Source organism: Halichoeres trimaculatus, unplaced genomic scaffold (genome assembly GCF_033239565.1).
Source record: "Halichoeres trimaculatus isolate MK-OKI-2021-1 unplaced genomic scaffold, fHalTri1.1 fHalTri1_scaffold_8, whole genome shotgun sequence".
In the NCBI taxonomy this organism is placed as follows: Eukaryota; Metazoa; Chordata; class Actinopteri; order Labriformes; family Labridae; genus Halichoeres; species Halichoeres trimaculatus.
Window position 1 is genome coordinate 33,380,590 of NW_027437186.1, and position 12,215 is coordinate 33,392,804.

The window sequence follows — 12,215 nt, forward strand, 5'->3', positions numbered from 1 at the left end:
ACTTGGCAGCCGAATGATATCTTCAAATAACGACAGCAATCGGATGTGAGAAACGTTTCTACGCGGTGTATTCATTTTTTCAAGTTTGACCACAGCCCATCTGGAATGACTGGGGAGATGGATTTTTTTTTACCTACACTGCAGCCACCCACCAGGGGGAGCAGTTTTTGTGGCGACCTCACTTTGAGCCGAGCAAGATGACATCTATTTTTTTTTAAAGCCTATGGGTCCGACAAATACACTTAATTTTTTATGCATCTCTTTATTCCATACTGTAATGTTGCCACACAAAGATCAAGACCCCATACTTAAATCTCAGATTTAAGACTGTAGTGGCTATCCCAGCCAGATTTTAGTCACTGACTTGCTCCTTAAAGAGACCAACGTCCAATCCAAAGTTATGGCAGCCTTGTTTCTTCAATTTATTTATTCACAGGAAACACACACATATATAAATATAGACAACTTACTTCATTTGTGTGTTTGAACCGTAGCTCATACAAAGACGCATAGATTTTATTCTGTAAATTAAAGCAAGGAAAAGTCAAAAAAACATGCAGATCATTAACTGAAACAACTCTTGGTGAATGCTTTTCCATTAATCTGTTTAATTGTTTCAGCTCTTTTTCACTTCTGCTATTTTATGTAGAGTTTTTATGGATTTGAATCTGTCATTCATATTTGTTTCGCCTCATTAGGCTAATGTAAAAAGTGTAAAAATGAGGCTGTTATAGCATTAAGATAATTGATAGAAGCCTGCTTCTCACTGATTAATGTCAACATCTCTTTCCAGGAATCGATTATCTTCATCCAGACCTGGCGTCAAATTATGTGAGTACCTCGTGTTCATACTTTTCTGTGTTTCTTTGCTGTGCTGTCACTAACTGAAGCAGGGGTTAAGGTGGCAGACTTCACGAGCTTTGAGCTGCACCTCCAGCAGTGACAGGTGCTCCCCAAGTTACCGTCATAGCTGCCGGGTCTCCTTGTACTCTGGGAGGACGCGGGGGGACGGGCAGACGGCAAGCCGAGCTGTTTAATGTTAATGCACCCTGCGCCGTGGCAGGCACAATGGCAGGCCGATCTGTCACAAGCAGAGATAATGCCAGGGTAGTTGGCGCTGCATAATGTGATGCTCCATCTCTGGAATACTGATAAAAACTTAAAGGACAAGAGGGATGGCTAAATGGAACAAGAGATGCAGAAGGCTTAGCTTGATCTGACTTTTAAATATACAGTTTTCATCAGTGCGACTGCATTAAGGTGTCGTCTTGAATCTGAGTAAGAACTGATGTGAACCTGACAGAGAGACTGAGGTGTTGTGTAAGAGTGAGTCATGTTTCTTAGTTTGCTATAAAACAGCACTTTTATGTCTGGATTCTTCATATTTGTAAGAAGAATTTCACCTTTGTTTACTCTTCTCATTCGTTAGCTAATACAAATTTCTGAGTAGATATTAAAGCAGTCACAGTTCTTAAAGGTTGTTTGGTCTCAGCTTGTATCCATACGCATATGTGCAAACTTACTGCCAAGGTCTCCCATCCTTTGCATGTTTCTTGCCTGTGAACAGAGGCGAGCCTTGGCCCAAAAATAACACGCCGTCTCAGCTGGGGTGGTGCAGGAATACACTCCACTGGATGCATTGACAGATCATGCTGTGCATAGAGCGCGAGTGTGTGTTGGAGCGCGTGAACGCGCGTGCTGGAGAGTAAGACACTGATCCTGTTTTGTTACTGTCGTCATGGTGTTGCGCAGGCCGACAAAGACCTCCTACTATCAGCTGAATAATATCAGAAGAAATGGAACAACACGTCGTTTCAGGTTAGAGTTGGATGCAGACAGATTGTGTGGATCTTTGTTTGAACCTGATTTGAGCACGGATTGTGTATGACCTTTTTGAGATTTACCGTTTGGTGTTATGATCATATGACACTGATAAGATACAGTATGATAAGGTTAATGAATTTGAATTTTTCCTGAGTCTAAAGAAAAAACTTTGGCGGTTCAAATGGCTTGACCAAATATTTCTGAGGGGAACCGAAATGTTTTATTCTTTTAAAAGAGAGTTTTTAAGCCGACATTGACCTTTTTTCTGAGCCCAAGCTGAAGTTACTCTTTCTGACTTCATGCCTTCAAACACCATCAGTGCACAAACTGTGTGATAAACCTCCAGGTTTGCAGGCTTCGATCAGCCACTGAGCATTTTAATTGTGACTCATGAGGACGTAAACAGCAGGGGGTGTGTTTGGGGGTTTGTGTCCTTGTTTTGAGTGTAACTCTCCTGCTGTGCACTCTGGGAGGTTACCATGACAACATGTTATGATTTTATATCATGAATTTCATATTGAATACATTTTCAACTAAATAAAAGGAAATAAAGAAGGTTGAATCAGCTGTGGGGTCTGCAACCTAACTTTGAAGAACAGATTGGTATTGTTTATGGGGCTGGGATAATATTCTTTTCTCCTGATTCGATTCTTATACAATTTATGGGGTGCTGCTGATTCAATTTAGATTGCAGTTCTTTGATATTTCTAATTTTTTGTGATTTTAAGGTTGCTTTTTCAGAAGCCTTGTTTTACCTTTTTTGGTTTTTTTTTGTAGGATTTATTCAGGGTATCTAACATCTCAACTTTTTCCAAACCTGCTTAATAACAAAGACTAAAATGAAGGACTTAAATTTGAAAAAAAAAAAGAAAGAAGAAATAAGTCACAATTTAAAATCATTAAACCAAAAATCTTTATACTTTGACCCAGCATTTCTTTCTCCCATCCTTAGTCGTTTCTTCTTCCACTCTTTTAGAGTCTTGCACCTTGTTTTATGGTTCCTTTTATGGTACTTTTTCTTTTTAACTTTAAAGAGGAGATATTACACAATTCAATATCAAAACATGGATCTATCTATCTACCTATCTATCTTTATTCCAAAATCTGTCTGTAGACTGATCAAAATGATTGATCCTTAAAAAAGCACGAGATCTCTAGATGACTTGCTGAAATGATGAGGTTATTGCATAAGGATCCAACGGCTTTATGACATGTTGAAGGGGTGGGCCTCAAACACCAAGGTCTGCCCATACCTCTGCCCCTGACAGGCCTCTAGACGGCAGGCCAGTCAGAAAGAAGGGGATTTGAAGGGTGGGGAGTCTTAAAGACACAGCAAACAAATGAAGCATTTAAGATAGTGGCTGACATAAAGGTTTTCTTAAAAAAAAAAAAAAAGGAGCTGCAAATCATTTCAAGCTACAACAAAGTACAAGCTAGACCTTAAACAAAAGCATAACACCCCCTCTTTAAGAAATCTTTTAGATGACTTTTGAGCAAGGGCATGTTACCCAGATCCCTGCATCAGCTCTTTTGAAGATTAAGATCCTACATTAGGGTTATCAGCCCTGTTCAAATCCACAAGATAACATGATGAATGACACTAAGAGGGATACATAAGGACTTATCAGTGCACATAATCCTCTTTATCATCAGCACTGAGCGATAAATTAAGACTACAGTAAACCGATAGAGGACAAGCTTCACTCTGACTGTTTGTATTTGTCTTTACCTTTCATTATGCCAGTCTGAAACAGAGTCAGAGGACAAACACAAGTCTGAGGAATTTGGTGGTTAAGGAGTAGAATAAAAGACAAGAATTCCAATTTACCCGAGGTTAATGACTTTTTTTTAGTATTACTGTGTATATTTTAAAACCAATCTTCTATTCTGCGACACACAGAGTAAGTTTAACTCAAGCTCCCAAGTATGACTATGAAAACATTTTCATTTTATTGCATTGGAAATAAGATAAAGAATCTCAAAATTGCTTCAGGCAAAACTGTCTAGTCACTTTGCCAAAGAGCCAAAAGCCTTTCATTTTTCTGCACCTGGACTTGATAAAACAGAGTGTGCTGGCCTCTATTATTTGAGCTTTCACTCACAGATCTGTAAATGGGCTTGAGTTTCCAGGGAAGGGTGAGGCGTCTGAAACATTACTGTGACCCAGGTTGCTCACAGGACACCAGAGGAAGAGTCTGATTGATGGAAAAAGATATGAGCTGGAGTGATTCATGGACATGCTCCTGTGTCATTTGTTACCGGAGGCTTGGCATTTTCTGCTTCATTTAATAAAAAAGGAAAAAAGAAAAGCACACTCCTGCTCCTGACGTGAGTTAAGAGGAATCATATTCGGGGGTGGCATGTTTTTTATGCTGTGAATAATGAATACATAGACTTCCTACCTCATCCAGCGTCACTGTGCCTGTTTCCACCAACCATATTCCTTAAATTTAGTTTGTTTCATGTATGAGGAAAAAAAGCTAAAGGCAAAGATTCAATACTCAATACTTTGTGGCCATGTTGGCACTGTCGATTGGAAATCGTTTTAGCAGGCGTCACATAAAAAACAAAAACCACCTGATATAAAAAAAAAGTAGGGATGTCCCGATCAGCAATTTTTGCCCCCGATCCCAATTATTTAATATTGAGCATCGGCCAATACCGAGTCCCAGTATGATTATTGGGTTTGGGAAGATAAACTTTGCTGAAGAAGTGAGAAAGTGAAGCAGCACAGTTTTTGTTTTGTGTGTTAACAATAATGAATAGTAAAAAATAAAAAGTTAAAGCTTATTAAGTACATTTAACTTAGTCCAGCTAGTTTTGAAGTTAAAACTCTGGATCCCAAACCAGCCGGCGGGATTAAAATACCATTTATTTTGAAATGACTGGCATTTACAAGCCTTGAGTCCAGTCCAAAAATTAAAAACACTGGGGTAATCGTCAGATTCTCAAGTTTCCGAGGTGACCTGAATGTATCACATACGAAGCTGGAAACATGTCTTAACATGACACAGAAAATGGCAGAATTTCATCAACATCGCTTTGAATCTATGTCTTTTCAGAACATTTCCAGAAAACAACCAGTTTGCTCACTAAATTTAGTTGAAAAAAAAAATCTAAGCTTTTCATGGCTTTCAGCAAACCCTGAATGGTGGACAACTTTTAGCATGTAATACAGCACGCTAAAGTCAGAGACTGCTCTGAACGCAACTCTCTGAAGACAGTGAGAGACTTCGAACGTACATATTAGACACCAACGGGACTATGTCACGTATTCCCCTTTCACGTAAATATTTATTTTGCTACAAACTGGATTATAACTTTAACTGACCTCAACCATCCTTGGCAAGGGATCAGTCTCATGTGCGGAGAGGCTTCTGTTGTCAAACTGATCAAACCATCATCCTCACTTGACATCAGCACATGATACTACAGTTTGTTTGTTTTTTGCCCTTTGAGCCGTTTGTCCCTGTAGAGTCACCGTAGGGTGCTGTAAAGCAGATGCTATTGCTGTTACATTTCTGGTTGTGTACACATCTTCTGTAATATATTAAGTATGGCTGCTGTTCTATGTAACTGTACCATATCTTATTTTATCATTCTCTTTGGCGCACTTATAGCGATAGGTTTTACTGACACTTTGATGTTAAGCAGCAATTTTGGCTTTATGATGTCTAACATAAATGATTGGTTGAGAGAATCCGCTAGAATTCCCGATCAGCGATACTAAGGATAGGGACATCCGGGACATCCCCAATAAACAGTCCAATGAAAGTTGGTCACCTAATAAGATATGATAATTAAACCACAGAAATAAATATGGCGTTTGTTGCGAAACTTAGCAAAAGTAAGATACAATAAAATTGCCCCTAGATAGATAATACAAACAAAAACAAAAATTGCCAAACCCATGTTTGACCACTGAATTGAAGTGATACTAAAGGTGCTTTAAGTGTTGAGGAGCCGGTATGAGGATATGTGATTTTCTGGAACCTGCTTGTTCTGGTTTTAATGCTAAGATGAAAGGTTAAACATAGCACAACAGGAGATGTAGTTGATATGACATTTCAATTTCTATTCATCATCACAATAACAATTAACTTCCCTCTCCAACATGCAACCCCAGTGTGCATCACTATTTCTGCTTTCCTCTACTTACCTGCTCCACATTGGGATAATTACAGTGTTTCTCTATCGGGTCAATAAGCTTTGGCAGTTTTGCTTTTCCCTTTGTCGCTGTCGCTGTCTGAGTCATCTCCTGTAAATGCCATCCAGCAGAGCTGTGGGGCTGGAGCGTGCTGGAAAACAGTCCCACGACTGATATGATGTGTTTGATTATACAGCTGATGTATTCTGCCGTGGCTTCTCTGAGCTCATGACCGCACAAAGCACCTGTTGCTTTGAGTACACAGCAACAATAAACAGCACTCAAAGCAACGTGAGCGACAGGTAAAGAAAGGAAACATCACAGCTGGCTGCCAGAGCCTGAATGCACCTTTTAAGCGTGCTATAGAATGAGCACGACATTTCCAAAGAGTCTCCGATACATCATATTACGTGCACATTGGTGTAGCTATTAGGGCAAATTTAGCTATCAGTATTAGCTCAGAGACTTGAGCATTTTGAGTTCAACATTTCATGTAGAGCTGCATGATATTACACACAAAAAACAGATATTGCCATATTCCTGTTTCCTGTCATATATACAGTGGGGCACTTTGCAAGTTGTCCTACTTAGAAAGATGAGAGAGGTCTGTAATTTTCATCAGAGATACACTTTGACTATGAGAGACAAAACAAGAAAAAATATCTTTAAAAATCCAACCTGCTCGCCAATTATAGATTCACTCTTCTTAGCCTGGTGCAGGTCTACAGTTTACTTCCTGGTGTCCTTGGACAGCTCTTTGGCCTTGGCCATGGTTGAGTTTGGAGTCTACATGTTTGAGGCTTTGGACAGGTGTCTTTTATACAGATATCGAGTTCAAACAGGTGCCATTAATGCAGGTAACAAGTGGAAGACAGAAAAGCTTCTTAAATAAAAGATACAGGTCTGTGAGGGCCAGAAATATTGTTTGTTGGTGACCAAATACTTATTTTCCACCATAATTTACAAATAAATTCTTTAATCTGACAATGTTTTCCTGGATTTTTTCTCTTGTTTCATCTCTCAAAGTTAAAGTGTACCTCTGATGAAAATTACAGACCTCTCATCTTTCTAAGGCCTTGTACACTTGTAGCTGGGTACTTTAAAAAAAGAGTTAACCCCCCTCCTTCGTTCTTAAGACTTCTTTCATCTACACGCAGCAGGCAAACAGGCAGTGTTTTCCAAAGATAAACCTGTGTCAGCCAATCAGAATGAGCCCCTGTCATTTAACTGTGACATTTGAGAGCCGAAACTCTGTTTACCAGCATCAACCCGAAACTATGAATCTGGAGTTTTCCAAAACCTCCCCTTTGGCCATCGTTTTTAGTGATGTATATCTGCAGTTTTGTGTGGTTGACAGGCCTAAACATATAAAAATATATGTTGTTTTCCAGATACCTGGCTGCATGTGGACATGGCCTAAGTAGGCAAACTTGCAAAATCAATGGCTGGCTAATTACTTTTTCGCTCCACTGTATTTGACATAAATTGCAATATTTTCTGAAATTTACTGCTACTGCTACTGCCTCTGCCTCTCTCTGCTTCTGTGAACACTATTTATGTTTGCAAAGCGTTGTAATCATGCTGCAATCTGTAAATTATTGATATTGATCTATAATATTTCCTGCAAGTGATTCTTCTCACTACAGGTCAATTTTTAATAACACACTTGTGCACAGAGGTCCCATCTTTTCATTTTACCTCCACGACCAAATAATATCTCGAGGATATTTATTAAATAGAAGCAGACACAAAGTGGTTTACAAATTTTTCTTCCTCCTGTTTTACCTTTTTTGTAGACTTGAATATTTTTACAAAGATAAGAATCGATTAAAAACTAAAGTTAATAGACGTTTCTAGAACAAGCATTGAATTACACATATTGCATAACCTTGCGATATGAATATTGCGTAAGCGCGTATTGCGATGATGATACTAGAACCATATACTGTGCAGCTGTAATTCCATGTAAATAAACCAGTTTTTATGAAGTTGTGTTTGGTTGTTGTAGGTAGAATTTTCTTTGAGATCAGTTTGCAAGAATTTTTGGTCTCACACCAAGTCTGGACCATGGAGCCACCTCCGTTTTTAGAAACTGTGCAGTTCCTCAAGTGTCCACTTGGCTGCAAATGCCAAGAAATCTCCTTTGGGTGTCATTTTAAAATGACTTCAACAAGTATACCTACAATGTATCAGGGAAAATGACAGTAAAGGGTAAGAGCTGTACACACAGTGGAACATGGCTGAGTTAACGGTCTGTCTGGTGTTGTATCTGTTTTCCCAGAAGGTTTAACTTTGCCATCTTCTTGATCAATCAAAGGTTAGGTTGGGTCGGCATTTCCAATGTGATGAAGTCTTAATCTATTCCTTTATCTACCAATAGGTGATGTCACAGAGACTAAACCACTGTATTACAAAGTCTATGTTAACGTCATTCAGGTGTGTTACTCCTTGGTCCTGTAAATGAGGAAATACTGCATTCAAGTAACGCCACCACATACTGTATTGGTTCATCATGGTGTCTCTGCTGCTTCCTTTTTCTCCTGCTCTTTTTTCTGATCTGATTACTTTGGGCTGTGTGAAATTGAATGCTGGTAGTGACTGAGACATTTCCTCAGCTCAGAATCCCCGTTGTGACCACACGTTATTAAAATATCTCCACAGAGTGCAGATTTATAATCAGATTTGGGCTTAGTTTGTCACCATCTACTTGTTTCAACTAGAATTATGCTTCCTCAATTTAATATAGGCCTGTTTAAAATATTACATTGGGGGAAAATTTTTTACCTTGAAATTGATTTTGATTTTTTTTTTTAAGGAGATATATCTCATATGCCTGGACAGTATTACCAAAGGCTCAGCTTTCAGCCTGTTAGCATAGCTTAGCTTAAAGTCTTCGAACAGCTAGCTACGTTCAGTATTAGCCTCTCTGAGTCTCTTTCACAGCCATATTCTATTGATTCATTTTGTACAATCTCAAACATAAATCAGTAGCTGTGTAACAATGCATCGTGAGGAAGTTAAAAACTGATATTAATGTGTTATGATTCAAACTGGCTGAGATAGACGATTAATTGCAACAGCAAAGGGCTGATTTCCCTTGAAAAAAAACTTGTAAATCATGCAGCACATGCAAACCTGAGATTTTTCATTGTAGTAGATTTTTATTGGAAATTAATTATTTAGTGATTTTGATATAATAAAAAGTTTTTATAAAAAGTTATATTTTCATTTGCACTTTTAAGAAAATAACATACCTTTTTTGCACAGTTGACCCTACCTCAGAGACTTAAAAAGGGAATTCTCTGTATGTAGTAGTTTTTATACATTAAGATGTATATGTGTGTGCTTTACATTTTGCATTCATAGCGTGGTTTTTGTTTTGCAGTTGCAGAAATAATTAAAAGACTCTTTTTCAGTCACAGTTTTTTTCTCAATCATGAGAAAAATGTATCATTAACCCAGTATTGGAAATTGTATTGTGTCATGAGTTGAGTGTATCATCCCATAATCAGAAGACAAACAAAACTAAATAAAATAAATAAAAGGGAAAAATAATAACACTATTGCCACATACATTAGGAAAGCATTTCTTCCAGGTTTTTTTTTTTTTTTTTTTTTGTGGATGTACTTTTGCGCTTAAGTTGCACTTTTAATTTAACGATTAAGGGTTGCTTTGCTTTGCTTATCATAATTATGTACAAAAAATTGTATAAATACTATTACTATTTTTGTTGTTACTGCTATTTTTCCTAAATTTTTGCAAAGCTAAAGGCATGTTGGCCTGTCTATTTGACAATCGTGTGAGTGAAGAGGCAGAAACTATAAGATTTTTTCTTCTTTCTGCTCCTTTTTATTCATTTTGAGACTTATTTTGTTTTGTGTTGTGCTTCTATTTTTTATGTTATCAAGAATCAAATAAAACTAAACTAAACTAAACTTGTTTGCAGGAAGTGTACGCCACACTGTTTCATTGAAATAGTTTCTGTTACACTACTTCCCTGCCAGAGCCCAATGGCCAGCTCTCACTTCACACTTAAAAAATAGAAGCTTCCTCTGTAGTGATCTGCTCATTTAAAAAGAAAGGAAAACTTCCCCCACTGTAACTGACTACTTTCAGCTGGGTGTTTGTTTTTCATTCGACCTCATGTTTTGAGAAACTAAAAATTGCTGCACTCCGCAGCAGTCATGATAAGGTCAGCACTTCACCATGAATTGCTCCTCTCTGCTGCCTCATCCTTTGTTTTCCTCTCCCTGTTGTTATTTTTTTGTAAAAGCATCTTTCTGGTCTTTTCAGAATGCCGACGCCAGCTATGACTTCAGCAGCAATGACCCGTTCCCATTTCCCCGCTACACAGACGACTGGTTCAACAGGTAAAGCTCACTCAGCCAACCCCTGTTTGTATACACACATAGCCAGTGTGTTTTATGTGTGCACATGTGTGTGCTCTCCCTGGTGTCTGGAAGCTCTCCTCTATTGATTTTCTCTCCACATAGTTCCATTAAGACATAATGGTGCAGTATAAACAGAGCTGTTGTCCGACACTGCACAATAGAAAAACAGGGCCTATTTTTACCCACTCACTTGGAAGAGATAAGGCGGACTAGCACAAGTCTAGTCTGCGCTCAGGGCTGCAGTGTTCACAATGTCGACCTTCTGTCTGATAACACCTTATCTGCCTCACATCTCCCAATCACGCTGGGTGATCCACTGCCTCAGCGACACATGTCGAGGAGAGGAACAAAGAGAAACACATCCTTTCTCCGCCTCTACTCCTCCACTGTGCCTCTATCTGCTTAAATATATATATATATATATTGTGTGTGTGTGTGTCACAGAAAGAGAGTGTGTGGGAGTGAAAAAAGGGGTATTTGGGTTTGCCAGCATAGCAGTTGCTGACTGTCGGGCACAACTCTCAGGCTAATCAGCTGGTTGTTATAAATAGCTGCCTGTCTGTTGCAATGCATGCTGGGAGTGAGGGGTTGACTCTCTGCAGTGTCCCTGTGGGGGTTGGAGGGATGGAGAAAAAGACACACATCACATGGTGCACAGAGAACCCTGATATGTGCAAACATATCCAGGCAAACACAGATGAATGATAGGTGAATGTAGGCGCCAACTCTCGGGTTAAATTTTGCGTGTATGCAAAATTGAGATCGATTTATGCAAACAAAAAAAAATGCTAATCTTATGTCACTAACAATCCCATCATTCCAGCCAGACACAGGTGTAGCATCTGATCTTAAAAATCAATCCCAACCCTTACCGTAACTGTTTGTACAAATGCATGTAAATGAATGCTAATCCCGTTGTTGTGTTATTTTTGTTCTGCCACAGTCATGGCACACGGTGTGCAGGGGAGGTGTCTGCAGCAGCCAACAACAACATCTGTGGCGTGGGAGTCGCCTACAACTCCAAGGTGGCAGGTGTGTGTCATAATAACGCTGCAGTTGGACGCGGCGGGGGGGTATAACAATGAGCTGAGAGCAATGTAAGCAAATAACAGCTCTGATAACGTGACGGTGAAAGAATCATGAAGGGTTAGTCACTCATAGGGAAATACTGGATGCAGAGTGTATAAAATGTTGTGGAAGAGCTGTGTTGTTTGGTACTGAAGCATGCTGAATGGTTTACCACAGCCTACTGAATTATGGGAAATTACTGTAGAGGTCAGTGAAACCCATCCATGCTTCCAGCTTTTATTGATTTTCCTTAAATTTGCTCTGGGAGTTCCATGGAAGAAGAAGATGAGTATTGACTGTCTGATTTGTGTGAGACTCCATAGCTAACACTACTGCTCTGTCTATAAATGGGTTGTAGTGTACCGTCCTCGCTAGCTTAATGCTGGTATAATGATGAGGAACTAACAGTACACAGAATTCATATGCTTCACATGGAGATGTTTCTCTTCCAGGAATCAGGATGTTGGATCAGCCCTTCATGACTGACATCATTGAGGCATCATCCATCAGCCACATGCCTCAGGTTATTGACATCTACAGTGCCAGCTGGGGGCCGACTGACGACGGCAAAACAGTGGATGGACCACGAGAGCTCACGCTGCAGGCGATGGCTGATGGCGTCAACAAAGTAAGGCATCATCATGCATAAATCATCCTTGGAAAGGTTGAGCCAGTAAACTGCCTTCAAGCTGAGTTAGAGCAGAAATTAGAAGGAGACTCCACTGATCGCACAAAAGAAGTAAGATGCTGACGATGGTTATTTGAACAAACATGGTAGCCATGG

The 12,215-nt window shown here is 39.3% G+C and overlaps 1 protein-coding gene across 1 annotated transcript in view; it reads left to right on the plus strand.

The window, feature by feature from the left end:
- The window catches only part of pcsk2 (proprotein convertase subtilisin/kexin type 2), a 48,681-nt gene that overhangs the window by 17,137 nt on the left and 19,329 nt on the right, over positions 1–12,215 (plus strand). The window contains exons 5-8 of the mRNA XM_074676507.1: positions 794–831; positions 10,266–10,342; positions 11,307–11,395; positions 11,884–12,059. Coding sequence (XP_074532608.1) covers positions 794–831; positions 10,266–10,342; positions 11,307–11,395; positions 11,884–12,059 — 380 coding nt within the window. The remainder of the gene's footprint in view (positions 1–793; positions 832–10,265; positions 10,343–11,306; positions 11,396–11,883; positions 12,060–12,215) is intronic.